Source organism: Oncorhynchus kisutch, linkage group LG9, assembly GCF_002021735.2.
Source record: "Oncorhynchus kisutch isolate 150728-3 linkage group LG9, Okis_V2, whole genome shotgun sequence".
NCBI classification, from domain to species: Eukaryota; Metazoa; Chordata; class Actinopteri; order Salmoniformes; family Salmonidae; genus Oncorhynchus; species Oncorhynchus kisutch.
Genome location: NC_034182.2, coordinates 40,029,519 through 40,055,370, shown reverse-complemented (window position 1 = coordinate 40,055,370; position 25,852 = coordinate 40,029,519). Strand labels below are relative to the sequence as shown.

At 50.4% G+C, this 25,852-nt stretch overlaps 1 protein-coding gene across 4 annotated transcripts in view; it reads right to left on the bottom strand.

The window, feature by feature from the left end:
- Window positions 1–3,824: 3,824 nt before the first annotated feature.
- Window positions 3,825–25,852, bottom strand: part of lrch4 (leucine-rich repeats and calponin homology (CH) domain containing 4) — a 53,134-nt gene continuing 31,106 nt past the window's right edge. For 2 of the 4 annotated variants that reach the window (XM_031832585.1, XM_031832587.1), the window contains exons 5-17: window positions 23,911–24,157; window positions 20,744–20,840; window positions 20,428–20,542; window positions 19,201–19,313; window positions 19,031–19,086; window positions 17,489–17,629; window positions 15,626–15,697; window positions 15,201–15,255; window positions 13,746–13,806; window positions 13,455–13,648; window positions 11,610–11,747; window positions 10,700–10,777; window positions 3,825–4,173 (exon numbers count right to left, since the gene is read on the bottom strand). In XM_031832585.1, coding sequence (XP_031688445.1) covers window positions 4,006–4,173; window positions 10,700–10,777; window positions 11,610–11,747; window positions 13,455–13,648; window positions 13,746–13,806; window positions 15,201–15,255; window positions 15,626–15,697; window positions 17,489–17,629; window positions 19,031–19,086; window positions 19,201–19,313; window positions 20,428–20,542; window positions 20,744–20,840; window positions 23,911–24,157 — 1,535 coding nt within the window. In that variant the 3' untranslated portion in view covers window positions 3,825–4,005. Of the gene's footprint in view, window positions 4,174–5,627; window positions 9,863–10,699; window positions 10,778–11,609; window positions 11,748–13,454; window positions 13,649–13,745; window positions 13,807–15,200; window positions 15,256–15,625; window positions 15,698–17,488; window positions 17,630–19,030; window positions 19,087–19,200; window positions 19,314–20,427; window positions 20,543–20,743; window positions 20,841–23,910; window positions 24,158–25,852 lie in introns of those variants that run through there. The other 2 variants (XM_031832583.1, XM_031832586.1) reach the window with 1 other exon arrangement.

Below are 25,852 nucleotides of genomic sequence, written 5' to 3'. Positions count from 1 at the left end.
ACCCCTTCAGATTCTCCCTTTCCCCCCCTGGGCCCTACACCCCTTCAGATTCTCCCTGCCGCCCGAGGCCCTACACCCCCCCAGATTCTCCCTGCACCCCCGAGGCCCTACACCCCCCCAGATTCTCCCTGCACCCCCGAGGCCCTACACCCCTTCAGATTCTCCCTGCCCCCCTGGGCCCTACACCCCTTCAGATTCTCCCTGCCCCCCTGGGCCCTACACCCCTTCAGATTCTCCCTGCCTCCCTAGGTCCTACACCCCTTCAGATTCTCCCTTTCCCCCCCTGGGCCCTACACCCCTTCAGATTCTCCCTGCCGCCCGAGGCCCTACACCCCCCCAGATTCTCCCTGCACCCCCGAGGCCCTACACCCCTTCAGATTCTCCCTGCCTCCCTAGGTCCTACACCCCTTCAGATTCTCCCTTTCCCCCCCGAGGCCCTACACCCCTTTAGATTCTCCCTGTCCCCCCCTGGGCCCTACACCCCTTTAGATTCTCCCTGTCCCCCCCGAGGCCCTACACCCCTTCAGATTCTCCCTGCCTCCCTAGGTCCTACACCCCTTCAGATTCTCCCTGCCGCCCGAGGCCCTACACCCCCCCAGATTCTCCCTGCACCCCCGAGGCCCTACACCCCTTCAGATTCTCCTTGCCTCCCTAGGTCCTACACCCCTTCAGATTCTCCCTTTCCCCCCCGAGGCCCTACACCCCTTTAGATTCTCCCTGTCCCCCCCTGGGCCCTACACCCCTTTAGATTCTCCCTGTCCCCCCCGAGGCCCTACACCCCTTCAGATTCTCCCTTTCCCCCCCTGGGCCCTACACCCCTTCAGATTCTCCCTGCCGCCCGAGGCCCTACACCCCCCCAGATTCTCCCTGCACCCCCGAGGCCCTACACCCCTTCAGATTCTCCCTGCCTCCCTAGGTCCTACACCCCTTCAGATTCTCCCTTTCCCCCCCGAGGCCCTACACCCCTTTAGATTCTCCCTGTCCCCCCCTGGGCCCTACACCCCTTTAGATTCTCCCTGTCCCCCCCGAGGCCCTACACCCCTTCAGATTCTCCCTGCCTCCCTAGGTCCTACACCCCTTCAGATTCTGGATCAGAGGGTCCCTGTGTGAGGCTTCACCCCTAACATACACAACTCAACCAAGTCAGAGCCAGCTAGCCTGTCTATGGAAGGTGAATAACACACACTAAGCCTACACAACATACACAACAGACCTGTATGAGATCTGGCTTGAATGGACCATATACAGGTAACTGCCAGAGTAAAGGAAACGGCAAGGTGTCCTAATAGGGCGCTGGGCAACTACGAGCCAGAACCGCATCAAATCACCTCGGAATAGATCATACATGACCCTAAGCATGATGGGATGTTAATTCCTTACCTCAGGGACCACACCCGTGTGGAAGCACCTGATTTTAATATACTTTTGTATCCCTCGTTTACTCAAGTGTTTCCTTTATTTTGGCAGTTATTTTGGAGATTTACATAAACCACAACATCGAACTACAGTTCGTTTGCAATTTTACACACAACATCGTACAATTTAATTGTGATTTAATTTTTGAAGTTCCATGTTTTGAAAAGCTAATAATCCACTTTTGCCAAAATGTACACGAGTAAAATAGTTTGTTATTGAACAATACAGCCGTTTATAATATCTTCCCATGCTCGTCTTCCCATGCTCATGTCTTCATGCTCATGTCTTCCCATGTTCATATCTTCATGCTCATATCTTCCCATGCTCATGTCTTCCCATGTTCATGTCTTCATGCTCTTATCTTCCCATGCTCATATCTTCATGCTCATATCTTCCCATGCTCATATCTTCATGCTCATATCTTCCCATGCTCATATTTTCATGCTCATATCTTCCCATGCTCATATCTTCATGCTCATATCTTCCCATGCTCATATTTTCATGCTCATATCTTCCCATGCTCATATCTTCATGCTCATATCTTCCCATGCTCATGTCTTCCCATGTTCATGTCTTCCCATGCTCATATCTTCATGCTCATGTCTTCCCATGTTCATGTCTTCCCATGCTCATATCTTCATGCTCATATCTTCCCATGCTCATATCTTCATGCTCATATCTTCCCATGCTCATGTCTTCATGCTCATATCTTCATGCTCATATCTTCCCATGCTCATGTCTTCCCATGCTCATATCTTCATGCTCATGTCTTCCCATGCTCATATCTTCATGCTCATGTCTTCCCATGCTCATATCTTCATGCTCATGTCTTCCCATGCTCATATCTTCATGCTCATATCTTCCCATGCTCATGTCTTCCCATGCTCATAGGATTTTTTGTTCATGTATTCAGTAAAGATTCAGCCGAATGAAACTTAAGAAGCACTAAGGATATCTTGTGCGACCTCGTATTTGACCCCTATCTGACCTACAACACCTTGTTCCATCTTTAATAAACTTTTCAAAAGGATAGAGCACCAGACAAGATACTAACGATATCCCTATCCTAAATCGAACGATATCCCTATCCTAAATCGAACGATATCCCTATCCTAAATCGAACGATATCCCTATCCTAAATCTAACGATATCCCTATCCTAAATCTAACGATATCCCTATCCTAAATCTAACGATATCCCTATCCTAAATCTAACGATATCCCTATCCTAAATCTAACGATATCCCTATCCTAAATCTAACGATATCCCTATCCTAAATCTAACGATATCCCTATCCTAAATCGAATGATATCCCTATCCTAAATCTAACGATATCCCTATCCTAAATCGAATGATATCCCTATCCTAAATCTGTATTATTATCAGTATGACGTAGTTTCCTAACACAAATCAGTTTGGACCGCAGTACCCTGTTTCCATGACGCTTGAGCGTGGGCACGGGGGTTCATTCACGGCTTCAATTACAGCCGATAAATGTCAGCGAGACACTCCACTCCCCGATACGGTGCTTACGAGCAACAAGCCGGCTCTCGTGGGGGCTTCCGCCTGGGACGTGAGAGGAATAGACAGGCTCTTATCTCGGTCTCTCTCGCTCTCTCTCCCCCAACACAGAGTGGGGACTGAGAGACACACACAGAGACACCAAATCAAATCAAATTTATTTGTCACATGCACATGGTTAGCAGATGTTAATGAGAGTGTAGCGAAATGCTTGGGCTTCTAGTTTCGACAATACAGTAATAACCAACGAGTAATCTAACCTAACAATTCCAAAACTACTACCTTATACAAAAGTGTAAAGGGATAAAGAATATGTACATAAAGATATATGAATGAGTGATGGTACAGAACGGCATAGGCAAGATGCAGTAGATGGTATCGAGTACAGTATATACATATGAGATGAGAAATGTAGAGAGACACAGAGAGAGAGAGAGAGAGAGCGAGAGACGCGAGAGAGAAGAGAGGAGAGAAGAGAGCGAGAGAAGAGAGCGAGAGACAGAGAGAGAAGAGAGAGAGAGGGGGAGAGAGAGCGAGAGAGAGAATGTGTGCGTGCTGTGTACACGGTATGCGTCTTATACAAGGGATGTGATCAGTCTGCAGACCAGTTCTGCCATCGGGAGTGTGCGACGGACCAATTACTGCTGATTGTTAATTAGTCTCCACTGGTGATTGGTTCATGATTCAAGCAACAGATGATTAATTAAAGGGGAACATTATTCCCCCCCCCCTCCCCTCCTCTCTCTAATGTTTTCTGAGAACAGCAGGTTTGATTGTGATGTGGCACATCACAACTTCTAGCAACTCAGGAGGTCTGTGTTGAAATGAGGCCCTCTGTAGACAAATACAGTAACACATATACAAAACCTAAAATAAATACAAACATGGACAGTTTCCTGAGATTTTATTCTTCAATGTGACAGTGTAGTTGAGTCTTATGGGGAACTTGTATTAAAATGCAGATGTTTAGACCACAAACCGACATGGGCAAAGAATGAAAGAAAACACTCTCCCACACAGCAGACTCCCACACAGCAGACTGCATTATATTTCATCCTGTAATGATAACTACTGGGTGCTGGTAAGCTTCTGAGCAGGCAGTTGTTGGGGCAGCCCGGTTGGGGCAGCAGCGCGGCGGGGTCCTGACACAGGGAGGTCCAGCAGGGCTTGGGCGGTCTGGGCGACCCGCGACAGACCTTCACCGTCCAGGATCAGCTGGCAGGGACACAGGGTGTCCTGGGGTGGGAAGAGGGACAGAAGTCACACACACACACACTGAACACAGTCATGCACCTCGGGTTACAACCGAGCTAACGACTTGTTAACCTGTAGTCAAAACAACCATTACGGTCACACAATCACAGTTACTTAAGGAGCGAAAAACACACAGACGTCCACTATACAACTTCAATACTTGTACACTCATATTCAATACTTGTACACTCATATTCAATACTTGTACACTCATATTCAATACTTGTACACTCATATTCAATACTTGTACACTCATGCACCACATCCACCACATCCACTGCATGCTCAAACAAGGACCACACTACAGGAAGTACCCATTTCTTTGTCCTCCATGGAGCGGAAGATGGAGTGGAGACCAATAGGAGGAGGAGAAAGGTACAAATTGGGCTTTTAAAAAGGTATTTTCTTGAATTCTCCCGTCCTCTTCTCCCATCTTTCTCAAATCATCAGTGGAAAACCTTACACTTCCCGCTCAACTTTCAAAAGAGGCGAGGGGCTCTTTCTCAATCCATCTTCGCCTTGATTCCTCGACTCTTCAAATCGTATTGGAGGAAAAAGGTTCAATGCATTTTGAGAAGGAGAGGAATCGAGGAGAGAGGAGTTTGAAAGAGCCCGTGAGCTCAGTGGAGTTTGAGGGCATCCCATTGGATAAAATCTCAGTAAGTGGGTGGAGCTTGTGACCAGTGACACTTGCGCATCAAATAAAATACCATTCTCGTAGGGAGAGGGGACGAGGAATGGAGAGGGGACGAGGAATGGAGAGGGGACGAGGAATGGAGAGGGGACGAGGAATGGAGAGGAGAGGGGACGAGGAATGGAGAGGAGAGGGGACGAGGAATGGAGAGGAGAGGGGACGAGGAATGGAGAGGAGAGGGGACGAGGAATGGAGAGGAGAGGGGACGAGGAATGGAGAGGAGAGGGGACAAGGAATGGAGAGGAGAGGGGACATGGAATGGAGAGGAGAGGGGACAAGGAATGGAGAGGAGAGGGGACAAGGAATGGAGAGGAGAGGGGACAAGGAATGGAGAGGAGAGGGGACAAGGAATGGAGAGGAGAGGGGACAAGGAATGGAGAGGAGAGGGGACAAGGAATGGAGAGGAGAGAGGACAAGGAATGGAGAGGAGAGGGGACAAGGAATTGAGAGGAGAGACTTGAGAGCCCTGTAATTTATCCTCCTCTACTAACCCCAGTCCAAACATGCAGCGAGGGAGCAATCATTACCTCTGTTCTGTGAGCTGCTGCAGAAAACATACCTTCTCCACTTAGAGGGCAGCACACAAATGACAGTAGTAAACCTGGTATCCACAGGGCAGAGCAGAGTTTGAAGCGCAGGGGCAGAATGCAACAAAAGCTTGACGGTAGGAATACAACTTACAAAAAACGTTTCAGCAGCAAAAAAAAAGCAGACAACTTCAAAAGCAGACGATGACACCGGAAATGGTTAAATTCCTTATTTAATAATTTCATGACAGAGGAGAAAAACTATAGATTTTTATATAAACTCATTTAAATACATAGGTATGATATAAATATTACAAAATACAACAGTATTTCTGTTCAGTTAACATTTTAAAGAATAGAATTCATTTCTAAACCAGTGAATATGGTAGTGGTTCCACATTTATTTTTATAAAACTCATTTTGGTTGAAACATTAAATCGCAAAATGCAATTTCCAACAACGACTGACTGTGGTTATGCGCCAAAAAAAATGATGTAACAGACAAAAGAGAGGAAATAGACATTTCCACATATCCCTTAGGGACACGGTAGTAGAAGGATGAGGAGTTGGGAACCACCAAAATGGCCGCTCTTCTTGCCTACTTCATGCAAGGTGACTAAGCTCCATCAATATGCATACGCCATCATCCTATGAACAAGTCCTGATTACAGTATTAGGATGACACACCTCAAATACAAGGTGAAATGGTGCCTATTTACAGTGTGTGTGTGTGTAAATTGTATTACACCTCAGTATTTTTGACAATGGTGTCTTTTTGTCAGCACTAAATCAAAGTCTATGGGGGAAAACAAAATGGCGTTTTTGGATAACTGCCGAAAATAAGGTCTGAGGTAAAAAAAATATTAAAAAACGCGCAGGTCTTGTTCTACGAGAGAACCTTCATCGGCTAACGTCGCTTTGTGAATTTAGATTTATGGAGTAAAAACAAAAACCGCAGATAAACGCTTCATAATATCAGTTAGTTAACATGACTTTTCTCTCAAAAGCCTGCGTCAACCTTACGTGTTATAACCCCCTATTCCCTTCCCCATTCATTTTGCCCATTGAAAAAGGCTAAACGAACCAGACCACAAGCTGACGAGCTCTTATTAGCTTGGATATCACAGAGTTTTCACAGAGCACTCCGTAAGCTATGACACAGCCTTACGCTGGAGAAAGCGGAGGCCTCAACAATGCACACACCTTCCCAAGAGTACCCAGGAGCAACATTGTACACAATAGGGCTGATGGGAAATGTAGTGCCTAAACTGGAAAGAGCAGATCACATGACAGTTAATTCAGACTTAAGTGAATTATCTGACTGATCGAAGCTAACCATTATCTTCATCTAAATGTTTATTCGAGCGAGCTTTGGAGAAGTGGTCCCATTGAACGGCTACGACCAGTAATCTGACTCAATCAGGAAGCGAATTAAACCAATTGATTTCAGTTAGCTTTTATCTATGAGGCCAATGCTCTTTCCCCAAGCACTGCAACAAACAGAAATAGAAAAAAAATATATATAAATATTACAAAAATAATTTAATTAGTTGTTTACATTTTTACAAACATGAAGCATGTTAAGCCGGTGACCAAACAAACAACAAAAATAAGTAAAATAAATCATTACAAGCTTGGAAATATTTCTGTACCATCAGGTTTTTTTTGTAAAAAGCATCGGGGATAGCAGTCGGTGTAATGTAGTGTGTAGCAACACCGCTCCCTGGTGGTCACGGTCAGACATGGCAGGCAGAAACCAGTGGAAGGCGTTGGTCATTGAGTACTCTTACTGGCAGATATAACAGGCACCAATGATTGGTCTCATTTCCCCCCCAAAATGGCTTCCATGAGAATAATGTCTTAATCCTTTCAGCAAAATGTTGGGAGTCTAGGTCACAAAATGTCCTCTTATCTTATTTGATAAACGTTGTCCTTTCCTGTTTTGTAATCTCCTCAAGGGTTACAACTGGTGTTCCCAATTCTCTGAGTACAGGGCGTTTTCCCTTACTGAAGACAGGACATCGTCAGACACAGAGAGACAGGACATCGTCAGACACAGAGAGACAGGACATCGTCAGACACAGAGAGACAGGACATCGTCAGACACAGAGAGACAGGACATCGTCAGACACAGAGAGACAGGACATCGTCAGACACAGAGAGACAGGACATCGTCAGACACAGAGAGACAGGACATCGTCAGACAGAGAGAGACAGGACATCGTCAGACAGAGAGACAGGACATCGTCAGACAGAGAGACAGGACATCGTCAGACAGAGAGACAGGACATCGTCAGACGCAGAGACAGGACATCGTCAGACAGAGAGACAGGACATCGTCAGACGCAGAGACAGGACATCGTCAGACGCAGAGACAGGACATCGTCAGACGCAGAGACAGGACATCGTCAGACGCAGAGACAGGACATCGTCAGACACAGAGAGACAGGACATCGTCAGAGACAGAGAGACAGGACATCGTCAGAGACAGAGAGACAGGACATCGTCAGACAGAGAGACAGGACATCGTCAGACAGAGAGACAGGACATCGTCAGACGCAGAGACAGGACATCGTCAGACGCAGAGACAGGACATCGTCAGACGCAGAGACAGGACATCGTCAGACACAGAGAGACAGGACATCGTCAGAGACAGAGAGACAGGACATCGTCAGAGACAGAGAGACAGGACATCGTCAGACAGAGAGACAGGACATCGTCAGACAGAGAGACAGGACATCGTCAGACAGAGAGACAGGACATCGTCAGACAGAGAGACAGGACATCGTCAGACAGAGAGACAGGACATCGTCAGACAGAGAGACAGGACATCGTCAGACAGAGACAGGACATCGTCAGACAGAGAGACAGGACATCGTCAGACAGAGAGAGACAGGACATCGTCAGACAGAGAGAGACAGGACATCGTCAGACAGAGAGACAGGACATCGTCAGACAGAGAGACAGGACATCGTCAGACAGAGAGACAGGACATCGTCAGACAGAGAGACAGGACATCGTCAGACAGAGAGACAGGACATCGTCAGACAGAGAGACAGGACATCGTCAGACAGAGAGACAGGACATCGTCAGACAGAGAGACAGGACATCGTCAGACAGAGAGACAGGACATCGTCAGACAGAGAGACAGGACATCGTCAGACAGAGAGACAGGACATCGTCAGACAGAGAGACAGGACATCGTCAGACAGAGAGACAGGACATCGTCAGACAGAGAGACAGGACATCGTCAGACAGAGAGACAGGACATCGTCAGACAGAGAGACAGGACATCGTCAGACAGAGAGACAGGACATCGTCAGACAGAGAGACAGGACATCGTCAGACAGAGAGACAGGACATCGTCAGACAGAGAGACAGGACATCGTCAGACAGAGAGACAGGACATCGTCAGACAGAGAGACAGGACATCGTCAGACAGAGAGACAGGACATCGTCAGACAGAGAGACAGGACATCGTCAGACAGAGAGACAGGACATCGTCAGACAGAGAGACAGGACATGCTGTGCATTAGAGGGGTAACAGCAGTCAGACAGAGAGACAGGACATGCTGTGCATTAGAGGGGTAACAGCAGTCATGTAGGGAAGCCCTGTAAAAATATAAATGTGACTGTAACGGTTTAACTAAAATGTATTTCTCTGCTAATCATTCACAGAGGTTGTGATGTTCGAAAGGGTCCTCTTATCTAAAGGGTATTTCAGACGACTTCAATATGGGCCAGAGCCAATCTCTCAACTTCAAAGGACATGATTTCAGTGGTTGTTTTATGAATCACATGGTTCCATGTTGTGCTCAACCACACCAGCTGTTGTACATACACACTGTGTGTTCTGCTGTGGCCGTGTGTGTGTGTGTGTGTGTGTGTGTGTGTGTGTGTGTGTGTACTGTTGTCACGTTGGGTACGTCTTTGACAGCAGCTGTGAGGCTGGAGGGGGCAGCTGACAGTCCTTCCTGTGTTGTGAGGCTTGTCTCTCACTCTGCATACCTCATGGCAGGACAGCTGCGCGCGTGTGTGTGTGTGTGTGTGTGTGTGTGTGTGTGTGTGTGTGTGTGTGTGTGTGTGTTTATGAAATCATGGTGGATTTAAGTCTGGGTTGTCTGTGAATGTTCGCATTAGGTGGTCAAATTCACACCAGTCCGAGAGCGCTCACACACACACACACACACACACACCCTCAGTATCTATGAGACCAGGTGGTAGTAGTGTAGAACAGAGTGCTCAGTATCTATGAGACCAGGTGGTAGTACAGTGTGTACAGCAGGATCATGACCAGGCTGTAGAAGACCAAGAAGCCCTCTGAGAGCAGTGAGGAGTAGGGGCTGTAGGGGCTGTCCCCCTCTACCTCACATTTCACCAGGGCCTCCACACAGCGCAGCACAGCAGGCAGCTTACAGAGATACACATCAGACAACACACACACCTCCGTCTGATAGAGAGAGAGAGAGAGAGAGAGAGAGAGAGAGAGAGAGAGAGAGAGAGAGAGGAAGATCGGGTTGGAAAGGAGATGAATGGAAGATGACATAACAGAGAGAGAGAGAGGGAGATGAAGATGACATAACAGAGAGAGAGAGAGAGGGAGATGAAGATGACATAACAGAGAGAGAGAGAGAGGGAGATGAAGATGAGATAACAGAGAGAGAGAGAGGGAGATGAAGATGAGATAACAGAGAGAGATGAAGATGACATAACAGAGGGAGATGAAGATGACATAACAGAGGGAGATGAAGATGACATAACAGAGGGAGATGAAGATGACATAACAGAGGGAGATGAAGATGACATAACAGAGGGAGATGAAGATGACATAACAGAGGGAGATGAAGATGACATAACAGAGGGAGATGAAGATGACATAACAGAGGGAGATGAAGATGACATAACAGAGGGAGATGAAGATGACATAACAGAGGGAGATGAAGATGACATAACAGAGGGAGATGAAGATGACATAACAGAGGGAGATGAAGATGACATAACAGAGGGAGATGAAGATGACATAACAGAGGGAGATGAAGATGACATAACAGAGGGAGATGAAGATGACATAACAGGGAGATATAAGAGACACAAAGGCAAACATAATTAGCTTCAAGCACAGAAGGACAAAGCAACAAGTAGCTAACAAAAAACAGTTTGTAACTGGATCATCTCAGAGCTGAGAAAAATACTAACATACGTGACCAAGGAGACACCATGACACGTGACGAACCATGGAGAGAATAAAAAGGAGGGGATTGAAGGGTGGAAAGGAACGAGTCCTTACCTCAGGGACCCCCAGCCTACGACAGGCAGAGATGAAGTTCTCCACGTTGAGACGACACTTGGCCGTGCTCAGCTTTGGCTGAAGAGACAGAGAGACCGAACATCAGGCAGAGTCAACTACACAGACACACAGTCACAGATACCGGCAGAGTCAACTACACAGGCAGAGTCAACTACAGACAGAGCCAAAGTCAACTACACAGACAGAGTCAACTACAGACAGAGCCAGAGTCAACTACACAGACAGAGTCAACTACAGACAGAGCCAGAGTCAACTACACAGGCAGAGTCAACTACAGACAGAGCCAAAGTCAACTACACAGGCAGAGTCAACTACAGACAGAGCCAAAGTCAACTACACAGGCAGAGTCAACTACACAGACAGAGCCAGAGTCAACTACACAGACAGAGCCAGAGTCAACTACACAGACAGAGCCAGAGTCAACTACACAGACAGAGCCAGAGTCAACTACACAGACACCGGCAGAGTCAACTACACAGACACCGGCAGAGTCAACTACACAGACACCGGCAGAGTCAACTACACAGACACCGGCAGAGTCAACTACACAGACACCGGCAGAGTCAACTACACAGACACCGGCAGAGTCAACTACACAGACACCGGCAGAGTCAACTACACAGACACCGGCAGAGTCAACTACACAGACACCGGCAGAGTCAACTACACAGACACCGGCAGAGTCAACTACACAGACACCGGCAGAGTCAACTACAACACCGCAGAGTCAACTACACAGACACACAGTCACCGGCAGAGTCAACTACACAGACACATCATCACAACAAATACCATATTTATTTACTTTTTTTGATCAAATCAAGTCCCAGTCTATTTATTGATCCTAGACTGAGTAGAATTGTACAGTAAATGTCTGGAATTGACTTACCACTGCTGGGGAGGGAATGTGGATGATGGACACAGCGCGAGGCCGCACGTGATTGGCCAGCTGGCAGAGGACCGTTCCATTGGACAACGCCTCACCTAGATCCTCTGGCAGGACGGTCTTTAACCTCGACTCCAGCGTCTGACAGAGATGGACCGGAGGGGGGGACACAGAGAGAGAGATACAGAGATGGACCGGGGGGGGGGGGGGACACAGAGAGAGAGATACAGAGATGGACCGGGGGGGGGGGGACAGAGAGAGAGAGATGGAGCGGGGGGGGGGGACAGAGAGAGAGAGATATAGATGGACCGGGGGGGGGGGGGGGACAGAGAGAGAGAGATGGACCGGGGGGGGGGGGACAGAGAGAGATAGAGATGGACCGAGGGGGGGGGACAGAGAGAGATAGAGATGGACCGGGGGGGGGGGACAGAGAGAGATAGAGATGGACCGGGGGGGGGGGGGGAACAGAGAGAGATAGAGATGGACCGGGGGGGGGGGAACAGAGAGAGATAGAGATGGACCGGGGGGGGGGGGGGGGAACAGAGAGAGATAGAGATGGACCGGGGGGGGGGGAACAGAGAGAGATAGAGATGGACCAGGGGGGGGACAGAGAGAGATAGAGATGGACCGGGGGGGGACAGAGAGAGATAGAGATGGACCGGGGGGGGGGGAACAGAGAGAGATATAGATGGACCGGGGGGTGGGGGGACAGAGAGAGAGATAGATGGACCGGGGGGGGGGACAGAGAGAGAGATAGAGATGGACCGGGGGGGGGACAGAGAGAGAGATAGAGATGGACCGGGGGGGGGGACAGAGAGAGAGATAGAGATGGACCGGGGGGGGACAGAGAGAGAGAGAGAGATGGACCGGGGGGGGGACAGAGAGAGAGATAGAGATGGACAAGGGGGGGGGGACAGAGAGAGAGATAGAGATGGACCGGGGGGGGGACAGAGAGAGAGATAGAGATGGACAAGGGGGGGGGGGGACAGAGAGAGAGAGAGATGGACCGGGGGGGGGGGACAGAGAGAGATAGAGATGGACCAGGGGGGGGACAGAGAGAGAGATAGAGATGGACCGGGGGGGGGACAGAGAGAGAGATAGAGATGGACAAGGGGGGGGGGACAGAGAGAGAGAGAGATGGACCGGGGGGGGGGGGACAGAGAGAGAGAGATGGACCGGGGGGGGGGGACAGAGAGAGAGAGAGATGGACCGGGGGGGGGGACAGAGAGAGAGAGAGATGGACCGGGGGGGGGGGGGGACAGAGAGAGATGGACCGGGGGGGGGGACAGAGAGAGATGGACCGGGGGGGGGGGACAGAGAGAGAGAGAGAGATGGACCGGGGGGGGGGGACAGAGAGAGAGAGAGAGAGATGGACCGGGGGGGGGGACAGAGAGAGAGATAGAGATGGACCGGGGGGGGGACAGAGAGAGAGATAGAGATGGACAGGGGGGGGGCAGAGAGAGATAGAGATGGACAGGGGGGGGGGACAGAGAGAGATAGAGATGGACAGGGGGGGGGGACAGAGAGAGATAGAGATGGACCGGGGGGGGGGGAACAGAGAGAGATAGAGATATGGAGGAAGAAAGAGAGATGGAGGGGATAAATAAATACAACCTATATTTAATGTTTATTTATTTCCCTTTTGTACATCATTGTATATATGACATATGACATTTGAAATGAACTTTTGTGAGTGTAATGTTTAACACATAAAAATTAAAATAAACTATTTCACTTGCTTTAGCAATGTTAACATATATTTCCCATGCAAAAAAAAAAAGCCACTTAAATTGCTAGAGTATAAGGCATTAAATAAAAAGAAGTGTTAAGGTAGGAGGTAGACCGTACCTTACGTAGCTGTACTACATCTGGCCTCAACACGGAGCGAGACTCAGAGCGGCCTGCCTCCACCAGACTCTGTGTGGAGCCTGAGATGGAGAACTGACTCTTGACGCTGCAGCGTGACGAGGTGCGGAACAGGAAACTGTTGGGTTTCTGACTCAGGCCTGGAGGGGACGACGCCTTGGGAGACGACGGAACGTCTGATAAACACACACAAACACACACACACGTTAACTAACATCGGCGTGGTCTGTACTAGGAGATTGGAGATTGCAGGTGAACTGTATTGGCGTGTACCTGATCGGCTAACAGAGCGCTGAACCGGTGCCGTTTGAGACAGTGACATCTGATCTGCACTCTGTTGAAGGGGAAGTGAGGCAATTACATGATTTACATCAGGTGTGGATTATACAGCCTGGGTGACCTGGGACCGGGCTATAGGAGGAGACGGAGACGACCTGGGACCGGGCTATAGGAGGAGGAGACGGAGACGACCTGGGACCGGGCTATAGGAGGAGGAGACGGAGACGACCTGGGACCGGGCTATAGGAGGAGGGGCCGCCGCCGACCTGGGACCGGGCTATAGGAGGAGGGGCCGCCGCCGACCTGGGACCGGGCTATAGGAGGAGGGGCCGCCGCCGACCTGGGACCGGGCTATAGGAGGAGGGGCCGCCGCCGACCTGGGACCGGGCTATAGGAGGAGGGGCCGCCGCCGACCTGGGACCGGGCTATAGGAGGAGGGGCCGCCGCCGACCCTGGGACCGGGCTATAGGAGGAGGGGCCGCCGACCTGGGACCGGGCTATAGGAGGAGGGGCCGCAGACCTGGGACGGACCGGGCTATAGGAGGAGGGGCCGCCGACCTGGGACCGGGCTATAGGAGGAGGGGCCGCCGACCTGGGACCGGGCTATAGGAGGAGGGGCCGCCGACCTGGGACCGGGCTATAGGAGGAGGGGCCGCCGACCTGGGACCGGGCTATAGGAGGAGGGGCCGCCGACCTGGGACCGGGCTATAGGAGGAGGGGCCGCCGACCTGGGACCGGGCTATAGGAGGAGGGGCCGCCGACCTGGGACCGGGCTATAGGAGGAGGGGCCGCCGACCTGGGACCGGGCTATAGGAGGAGGGGCCGCCGACCTGGGACCGGGCTATAGGAGGAGGGGGGGCCGCCGACCTGGGACCGGGCTATAGGAGGAGGGGGGGCCGCCGACCTGGGACCGGGCTATAGGAGGAGGGGGGGCCGCCGACCTGGGACCGGGCTATAGGAGGAGGGGGGGCCGCCGACCTGGGACCGGGCTATAGGAGGAGGGGCCGCCGACCTGGGACCGGGCTATAGGAGGAGGGGCCGCCGACCTGGGACCGGGCTATAGGAGGAGGGGCCGCCGACCTGGGACCGGGCTATAGGAGGAGGGGCCGCCGACCTGGGACCGGGCTATAGGAGGAGGGGCCGCCGACCTGGGACCGGGCTATAGGAGGAGGGGCCGCCGACCTGGGACCGGGCTATAGGAGGAGGGGCCGCCGCCGACCTGGGACCGGGCTATAGGAGGAGGGGCCGCCGCCGACCTGGGACCGGGCTATAGGAGGAGGGGCCGCCGACGACCTGGGACCGGGCTATAGGAGGAGGGGCCGCCGACCTGGGACCGGGCTATGAATTATACTGCTGATACTAAATAGTAACAGAATTCCCATATGAAGTTAAAAAAAAACATATATTACAAGAGAGATGAAAGTGTAAAGAGCTTCATGAAAGACTGACCGCACATCGTTGTCTGAGCCCGTTCTGGGAGTGGCTGTTCTCTGGTGAGCTACCACTAGGGGGAGACAGAGCAAAGAAAGAAAATCCCCAAACCACAAATCAGGCACGGTGCTCATGCATCTGCTACTAATAAACAGAACAGGAGCTTTGACAAAAGAAATACGCCGGCGCTTACAGACCGACCAATTTCTGATCTTTTACCAACTAATTGGTCTTTTGACCAATCAGATCAGCTCTGAAAAATATCTGATATGATTGGTCCAAAGACCAACTGCTAGAACAAAAAAATCTGAATTGGGCTGCCTGTCTAAATGCAGCCTAAAATGAACATTTCACACGTCGCTTCAATTCAGGCAGGAAAAGTGTTTCTTTCTCTTTTCTCTCCCTGGACTAGTTTGGTTCGTGTAAGATTTAAGGTCTCTTACCTCGAGCTACTTCCTGTCTGTGACAGCGTCGCCACATTACTTCCTGTTTTGGCCGTTGTAATCTTCAGTAAACTGGAAGGAGATGTTTAGAAATCAGATATGAAATGGAAAGGTGGTTGTTTCCATATAAAGTTGTCTTACAACTGGCATTTCGTTCAACGTTTGAAATAGGGAAATATTCAGTCCTTCACCACACACAAGTTAACTAGCAGCTGGTTCTTAATAGATTAGTTGTTACAATGACCTTAAAAAATATAAACTTTAATTGGGGTGGGATTTTATTTGTTACATTTTGTTCTACCAACTCTGTTGCTTGTCCTGTTTAAAAAAAAACTTAAAAAACAAAGCTCTGATCACAGCTTTTTAAAATATATGGGTTTGTGTCCAGCATTAACAGCCAGCTTCCTTTGTTGAAAGGATCCCTCCCCACCCGTTGTCTCTCCCTCCCCACCCGTTGTCTCTCCCTCCCCACCCGTTGTCTCTGACCAGTCTGCTGCTACTGGGTCCTCTCTCTCTCCCTCCCCACCAGTTGTCTCTCCCTCCCCACCCGTGGTCTCTGACCAGTCTGCTGCTACTGGGTCCTCTCTCTCTCCCTCCCCACCTGTTGTCTCTGACCTGTCTGCTGCTACTGGGTCCTCTCTCCCTCCCCACCCGTTGTCTCTCCCTCCCCACCCGTTGTCTCTGACCAGTCTGCTGCTACTGGGTCCTCTCTCTCTCCCTCCCCACCCGTTGTCTCTGACCAGTCTGCTGCTACGGGGTCCTCTCTCTCTCCCTCCCCACCCGTTGTCTCTGACCTGTCTGCTGCTACTGGGTCCCCTCTCCCTCCCCACCCGTTGTCTCTCCCTCCCCACCCGTTGTCTCTCCCTCCCCACCCGTTGTCTCTCCCTCCCCACCCGTTGTCTCTGACCAGTCTGCTGCTACTGGGTCCTCTCTCTCTCCCTCCCCACCCGTTGTCTCTCCCTCCCCACCCGTGGTCTCTGACCAGTCTGCTGCTACTGGGTCCTCTCTCTCTCCCTCCCCACCCGTTGTCTCTCCCTCCCCACCCGTGGTCTCTGACCAGTCTGCTGCTACTGGGTCCTCTCTCTCTCCCTCCCCACCCGTTGTCTCTCCCTCCCCACCCGTGGTCTCTGACCAGTCTGCTGCTACTGGGTCCTCTCTCTCCCCACCCGTTGTCCCTGACCTGTCTGCTGCTACTGGGTCCTCTCTCTCTCCCTCCCCACCCGTTGTCCCTGACCTGTCTGCTGCTACTGGGTCCTCTCTCTCTCCCTCCCCACCTGTTGTCTCTGACCTGTCTGCTGCTACTGGGTCCTCTCTCTCTCCCTCCCCACCCGTTGTCTCTCCCTCCCCACCCGTTGTCTCTGACCAGTCTGCTGCTACTGGGACCTCTCTCTCTCCCTCCCCACCCGTTGTCTCTGACCAGTCTGCTGCTACTGGGTCCTCTCTCTCTCCCTCCCCACCCGTTGTCTCTGACCAGTCTTCTGCTACTGGGTCCTCTCTCCCTCCCCACCAGTTGTCTCTGACCTGTCTGCTGCTACTGGGTCCTCTCTCCCTCCCCACCCGTTGTCTCTCCCTCCCCACCCGTTGTCTCTGACCAGTCTGCTGCTACTGGGTCCTCTCTCTCTCCCTCCCCACCCGTTGTCTCTGACCAGTCTGCTGCTACTGGGACCTCTCTCTCTCCCTCCCCACCCGTTGTCTCTGACCTGTCTGCTGCTACTGGGTGCTCTCTCTCCCTCCCCACCCGTTGTCTCTGACCAGTCTGCTGCTACTGGGTCCTCTCTCTCCCTCCCCACCCGTTGTCTCTGACCAGTCTGCTGCTACTGGGCCCTCTCTCTCCCTCCCCACCCGTTGTCTCCCCCTCCTCACCCATTGTCTCTGGCCGTGTTGTCTCTCTGCTGATGGATTCTCTCTCTCTCCTGCCAGATGAGCAGGGTACCTGGTCTCCTCCTCTCCTCCAGGGTGGGACTGGAGGGGGACGGGTGTGACAGCCCCCCTCCTACCTCCACACTGACAGTGGACCGAGGGGGTAGAGAGAGAGAGACAGAGAGAGAAGGATATGGAGAAAGAGGGTGAGTGTAGAAAAGCACAGTGAAAGAGGGGTGGAAGGTAGCAAAAAATGGAGTGTTGACATATCGTTACGCATCAAAGTAGCATCCTAATTCAAGTGAAAGCTGGCCAGCGGTTGGCTGTCGTGGCGTGATGTCACATAGTGACAATGGCCTTTTTCCTAACTGTACCAGGACTCCACCCCATAGTTGATTCAGACAATCAGCTCATCATCAAGCATTGATTATTTGAGTCAGCTGTGTAGATCTAGGGGAGCAAAAGAAAAAAAGAGAGAGAACGTGTCCCCAGGACAGAGTTTGGAGAAACCCATAACCCCTGCAGCCAACCCAACAACCACAGATGAGCATGATTAATGGAGACCTCCGACGGACGTCAGAACGGACGTCTGACACCAGATTTTTTTTTAAATATTCAAAATCGCGCCATTTTGTTTTTACAAAAATACGTTATATTGAGATATAGGAGGTGTTAACACATTGCAACTTCTTGACTCGATTTAATTTAAAAGAAATATATATAGATAAAATGTACTCGAATGGGAGGTCAAAACCTGATCTATAACCAAAGATTACAAAATAAATTATACTGTGAAACCCCATGTATTAGGGGTTAACTAATACATTGCAACTTCTTTATTTAAGATGTCAAAAATGTAATAAAAAATATAAATGGCAAATGTTTTGATGGCAAGTGCTTCTGATTGGCTGGGGGGGAAGGGGGGCGGGGCGGGGGGTGTGTGTGTTCCTCTGGTTGTGTCAGTCAGTGGCGTTAGTAATGGGAACCGCAGTCTGTTGACTTTTCCCAGCTCCCTCAAACACTCCCCGAGAGAGGCTGACCTTGTAAAACAAGGCAGGGAGAGAGTGTGATCAAAAGACTATCTGTCCTTTTCAATCTGAAAACACTGACGGGCGGTTGCTGTGTATGAGACTGTGTACACACAGCCAGCCAGTCAAACTGCTGAATCCACAGTGAAACTGTTGCAGGAACACAGTCGAATATAAAAACTGACACACACACACAAGCATCACAATCACACACCCTTGTGGTTACACGGCTGAGTGTGAGGTATCCTTGTGCAGTATCAATGGTCTGTGTGTGTGTGTGTGTCTGTGTGTGTGTGTGTGTGCCACAGGAGGCTGGTGAGGGGAGGACAGCTCATAATAAAATGTCGGAACGGAGCGAATGGAATGGCATCAAACACCTGGAAACCATGGAAACCAGGTGTTTGATGTTGCTGATATCATTCCACTGATTCCACTCCAGTCATTACCAAGAGCCTGTCCTCCCCAATGAAGGTGCCACCAACCTCCTGTGGTGTGTGTGTGTGTGTGTGTGTCTCACCTGCTTCTAGAAGAGTCTTGTGTTTGGGGTGGTGGTGAGGATTCCGCTGTGTTCTCCTGAAGAACACCACCATGTCGTTGTTAGATACACACACACAGACACACAGACACACAGACACACACTCTTCATAAGAGTTTATGAAAACACATCTAAAAATGTGTCCTCCTAACCTGCGGGGGCGCTGTGATGGGGGGAGAGGGACGATTCGCCCTGCAGTCTTCTTTCTCCTCGGTGACGCTCCTCGGTGACGCTATGACATCCACCCGCTTGGCCTCCCCATTCACTGTGGAAACCAAGAAACAAAAGAGAGAGAGAGGAAAGAGGAGAGCGATTAGTCAAATAACATTAGAGAGGATATGACCAAGATTTAGAACAACAAAGCTCCGTCTTGTCGCTAAAAATAACATTCCTGTTTTGTTACAAAAAAACATGTCTCTTTCCTCAGCGAGTGTGCTTATGGGGCGGCAGGTAGCCTAGTGGTTAGAGTGGAGGGGCGGCAGGTAGCCTAGTGGTTAGAGTGTAGAGGCGGTAGGGACGGCAGGTAGCCTAGTGGTTAGAGTGTAGGGACGGCAGGTAGCCTAGTGGTTAGAGTGTAGGGACGGCAGGTAGCCTAGTGGTTAGAGTGGAGGGGCGGCAGGTAGCCTAGTGGTTAGAGTGTAGGGACGGCAGGTAGCCTAGTGGTTAGAGTGTAGGGACGGCAGGTAGCCTAGTGGTTAGAGTGTAGGGACGGCAGGTAGCCTAGTGGTTAGAGTGTAGGGACGGCAGGTAGGCTAGTGGTTAGAGTGTAGGGACGGCAGGTAGGCTAGTGGTTAGAGTGTAGGGACGGCAGGTAGGCTAGTGGTTAGAGTGTAGGGACGGCAGGTAGCCTAGTGGTTAGTGTAGGGACGGCAGGTAGCCTAGTGGTTAGAGTGTAGGGGCTGACAGGTAGCCTAGTGGTTAGAGTGTAGGGACGGCAGGTAGCCTAGTGGTTAGAGTGTAGGGACGGCAGGTAGCCTAGTGGTTAGAGTGTAGGGACGGCAGGTAGCCTAGTGGTTAGAGTGTAGGGACGGCAGGTAGCCTAGTGGTTAGAGTGTAGGGACGGCAGGTAGCCTAGTGGTTAGAGTGGAGGGGCGGCAGGTAGCCTAGTGGTTAGAGTGTAGGGACGGCAGGTAGCCTAGTGGTTAGAGTGTAGGGACGGCAGGTAGCCTAGTGGTTAGAGTGTAGGGACGGCAGGTAGCCTAGTGGTTAGAGTGTAGGGACGGCAGGTAGCCTAGTGGTTAGAGTGTAGGGGCGGCAGGTAGCCTAGTGGTTAGAGTGTAGGGGCGGCAGGTAGCCTAGTGGTTAGAGTGTAGGGGCGGCAGGTAGCCTAGTGGTTAGAGTGTAGGGGCGGCAGGTAGCCTAGTGGTTAGAGTGCTCACCCGTGTCTGGGGTCTCTGTGAGGGAAGAGTCGTCCTCCACCTCTTCCTCCAGGTTCCTCTGGTCTCTGGTGAGCTCAGCCATACGCAGGGACCGCTCTGAGAAGTCATCTGCAGACTGGAGACACAGATCGGAAAGGAGATTTGACCTTTCGTAAGGTTTTAAGACGTCTGTATAAAAACATCTACTTGATTTAGGGCAATCATTACGACAGATGGTAGGACCACTGTTCTTCACGCAAGGTAGACACACACACACACACACACACAGATAACTGCAAGATGGTTAATTTGTGGTGTTACTCTTATGTTGTCTCACCTCGTTCCCAGACCATCTCTTGCTGCCGCTGTCCACACTGTTGAAGCCAGAGTCCAAACCTCCAAACTGACCTGAGAACAGCTCATGGTCCGACAGACTGCCGGGAGACATGAAAACCACACACACACACACACACACATCAGTATTCAACACACACACACACACACTGGTGATGCGTGGGTTGACTCAAAACCCGCAGTCCCCGTGGTTATATCCGTGGGTGGCGTGCGGTTTGAATAAAAAAAATCCATAAATGTATAACACTGGTGGAATTCATATCGACAGGATACAGTGAGGTTTTCCCTTTTGTTATCTGTTTCTGACATGGCAGTGTAAGACTAAGCTTTAGGACTGCCTGAAACCTGGCACAGTGGACTTCTGTTTCTCAACAGTGCTGCAAGCGGAAGACAAAGTAGGCGATTACAACTTCAGAAGTGGACAACGAGTACTTTGATTTTTCCCAAACTTTGTTGCGTTATAGTTCCAGTTCAATAAGCCTCGACGCTCGAGAAAAAAAGGATCATTGCTCGATACATTATTCAAGGGTAGTTGCCTAATTGTACAGGTGTATTTTTCATACAAGCATACGCAAGGTGTCAGGTTCAGGTTTAATGTTTGACATTTTTTTGTTATTAAGCAAAACATTAAGCTACTGTTCACACGAGGCATAAATACTCAATAAATAAAATATTGAAGAAAAATGTCATTGTTCAGTAAATGTTCAAGAGGAAAAGGGAACTGTGTGGTGCATGTTCTTTATTTGTGGGCGAGGGTCAGGTACTTTACTATCGGCGAGGGTCAGGTACTTTACTATCGGCGAGGGTCCGGTACTTTACTATCGGCGAGGGTCCGGTACTTTACTATCGGCGAGGGTCCGGTACGGTACTTTACTATCGGCGAGGGTCCGGTACGGTACATTACTATCGGCGAGGGTCAGGTACGGTACATTACTATCGGCGAGGGTCAGGTACGGTACCTTACTATCGGCGAGGTTCCGGTACTTTACTATCGGCGAGGGTCCGGTACCTTACTATCGGCGAGGGTCAGGTACGGTACTTTACTATCGGCGAGGGTCAGGTACGGTACTTTACTATCGGCGAGGGTCAGGTACTTTACTATCGGCGAGGGTCAGGTACGGTACCTTACTATCGGCGAGGGTCAGGTACGGTACATTACTATCGGCGAGGGTCAGGTACGGTACCTTACTATCGGCGAGGTTCCGGTACTTTACTATCGGCGAGGGTCCGGTACTTTACTATCGGCGAGGGTCCGGTACCTTACTATCGGCGAGGGTCCGGTACGGTACTTTACTATCGGCGAGGGTCAGGTACTTTACTATCGGCGAGGGTCAGGTACGGTACATTACTATCGGCGAGGGTCAGGTACGGTACCTTACTATCGGCGAGGTTCCGGTACTTTACTATCGGCGAGGGTCCGGTACCTTACTATCGGCGAGGGTCAGGTACGGTACTTTACTATCGGCGAGGGTCAGGTACGGTACTTTACTATCGGCGAGGGTCAGGTACGGTACCTTACTATCGGCGAGGGTCAGGTACGGTACTTTACTATCGTCGAGGGTCAGGTACGGTACTTTACTATCGGCGAGGGTCAGGTACGGTACTTTACTATCGGCGAGGGTCCGGTACGGTACTTTACTATCGTCGAGGGTCAGGTCCGGTACTTTACTATCGGCGAGGGTCAGGTACTTTACTATCGGCGAGGGTCAGGTACTTTACTATCGGCGAGGGTCAGGTACGGTACCTTACTATCGGCGAGGGTCAGGTACGGTACATTACTATCGGCGAGGGTCAGGTACGGTACCTTACTATCGGCGAGGTTCCGGTACTTTACTATCGGCGAGGGTCCGGTACTTTACTATCGGCGAGGGTCCGGTACTTTACTATCGGCGAGGGTCCGGTACCTTACTATCGGCGAGGGTCAGGTACGGTACTTTACTATCGGCGAGGGTCAGGTACTTTACTATCGGCGAGGGTCAGGTACGGTACTTTACTATCGGCGAGGGTCAGGTACGGTACTTTACTATCGGCGAGGGTCAGGTACGGTACCTTACTATCGGCGAGGGTCAGGTACGGTACTTTACTATCGGCGAGGGTCAGGTACGGTACTTTACTATCGGCGAGGGTTAGGCTAATATTATTTCTTATATTGACTCAGCAGCTGTACAAGCCGGTAGGTCTCGGTAGTAGGTCTCGGTAGTCAGCGGCTGTACAAGCCGGTAGGTCTCGGTAGTAGGTCTCGGTAGTCAGCGGCTGTACAAGCCCTTACTGATCTGTTATTATTTAGTGACCTATTTTTTTCTCCATGTGACTCCTCGGCTATCTCCCTCCTCTCATCATGTAATTATCTGTTACATTAAAAAAAGGTACCAAAGTAAAGATTATTAGATCAACTCTATATCCTCTCTTCCCTCTCCTCGCCCCCCTCATCCTCTTTCACCAGCTATTAAACCCTGTAGGTGTCAGGGCTCGCTCCCCTCCATCTCCCTCTCCTCCTCCCCCTCTCTCACCAGCTATTAAACCATGTAGGTCTCAGGGCTCGCTCCCCTCCATCTCCTCCTCCTCTCCCTCTTCTCCTCTCTCACCAGCTATTAAACCCTGTAGGTGTCAGGGAACTCTCCACTCTCACCAGCTATTAAACCCTGTAGGTGTCAGGGAACTCTCCACTCTCCCTCTCCACTCTCACCAGCTATTAAACCCTGTAGGTGTCAGGGAACTCTCCACTCTCCCTCTAAACTCTCACTAGCTATTAAACCCTGTAGGTCTCAGTGCTCCCCCCCCCCAATCTCACCAGCTATTAAACCCTATAGATCTCAGGGCTCTCTCTCCTCCCGCTCTCACCAGCTATTAAACCCTGTAGGTCTCAGGGCTCTCTCCCCTCCCTCTCTCACCAGCTATTAAACCCTGTAGGTCTCTGGGCTCTCTCCCCTCCCTCTCTCACCAGCTATTAAACCCTGTAGGTCTCAGGGCTCTCTCCTCCCTCTCTCACCTCCCTCTCTCACCAGCTATTAAACCCTGTAGGTCTCAGGGCTCTCTCCCCTCCCTCTCTCACCAGCTATTAAACCCTGTAGGTCTCAGGGCTCTCCCCTCCCTCTCTCACCAGCTATTAAACCCTGTAGGTCTCAGGGCTCTCTCCCCTCCCTCTCTCACCAGCTATTAAACCCTGTAGGTCTCAGGGCTCTCTCCAGCTCCTCCTGGCTCCTCTTACAGGCCACAATGTTGAGGAACTTGAAGATGTGGTATTTCCCCTTAGAGCAGATCTGGGCAGGCGGTTGCTGCAGGGGGTTGTTGTCCAAGACTATGGTCTGGAGTTGACGCAGGTGGCGGTAACACACAGGCACGTGGGAGATGTGGTTACAGGAGACATCTAACCGGACCAGGGGTAACTCGGACAACTCTGAGAGGTAGAGAGAGAGAGGTAGAGAGAGAGGGGGGGGTGGTGGGTTTAGTACCGAGATATCTAATCATCATGGAAATGACTGCATCTTGGGAAATAATAAAATGCATTTTTGGTCACTATCAAGTCAATGTTTTGATAGCATTGAGGGGGAGGGGAGGGGGCTTTTATTTAAACTATGATTTTATTCAATTCAATGCTACAGTGGCTGTAACCCATGAGGTTGGAGAAGAGCTCAGGACAGGATTAGTGTTTTTTTGGGGGGAGGGATGCTATGAGGCCAGAGCTATACTGGTAACGTACAGATCATACAGTCACAGGCAGCTGACTTGTTTCGCTGGGGGATTACCACTACTGTATGGTTTTGTTTGGGTTAAAATGATCTGGTAAATGGTACTTAAGACCTATATCTCTGAGGTAGTCTGGTCTGTTTGACAACAGGGTCACAGAAAACACATCAGGGTTAGTAGTGTGTTAACATCTAGGTTAGAAACAGTTGGACTTAAGCCTAATGTATACATTATACACACAATAGTATGTGGACACCCCTTCCAAATAGTGGATTGGTCTATTTCAGCCCCACCCGTTGCTGACAGGTGTATAAAAATAGAGCACATCGCCATGCAATCTCCATAGACAAACAGTAGCTGTACAATGGCCCGTACTGAAGAGCTCAAGTGCCTTTCACCGTGGCACCGTCACAGGATGCCACCTTTCCAACAAGTCAGCTGGTCAATTTTATGCCCTGCTAGAGCTGTAAGTGCTGTTATTGTGAAGTGGAAACGTCTTAGGAGCATCAACGGCTCAACCGCGAAGTGGTAGGCCACACAAGCTCACAGAACAGGACAGCCAAGTGCTGAAGCGTGTAAAAATTGTCAGTCCTCGGTTGCAACACTCACTACCGGGTTCCAAACTTCCTCTGAAAGCAACGTCAGCACAAGAACTGTTCGTCGGAAAATTCATGAAATTGTTTTCCATGGCACTACAGCATACAACGCCATTCTAGACGATTCTGTGCTTTCAACTTTGTGGCAACAGTTTGGAGAAGGCCCTTTCCTGTCTCAGCATGACGATGCCACCATGCACAAAGCGAGATCGGTTTGGAAGAACTTGACTGGCCTGCACAGAGCCCTGAATTCAACCCCGTCGAACAACAGGCCTAAATCAGCAAACATCAGTGCCCGACCTTACGAATACTCATGGCTGAATGGAAGCAAGTCCCTGCAGCAATGTTCCAACATCTAGTGGAAAGCCTTCCCAGAAGAGTGGAGGCTGTTATAGCAGCAATGTTCCAACATCTAGTGGAAAGCCTTCCCAGAAGAGTGGAGGCTGTTATAGCAGCAAAGGGGGGACCAACTCCATATTAATGCCCCATGATTTTGGAATGAGATGTTTGACGAGCAGGTGTCCACATACTTTTTGTCCATGTAGTGTATCATGTGCAGTACGCAAACGTAAGAACTCCACATAGCAACACAAAATGGCACCACGATCACTATTTTGATCGTTTTTGATATATAGACATTATTTTGATATATAGACATTATTTTGATATATAGACATTATTTTGATATATAGACATTATTTTGATATATAGCTGTGTACAGTTCCAAAACTAATACCATCTACTGCATCTTGCCTATGCCGCTCTGTACCATCACTCATTCATATATCTTTATGTACATATTCTTTATC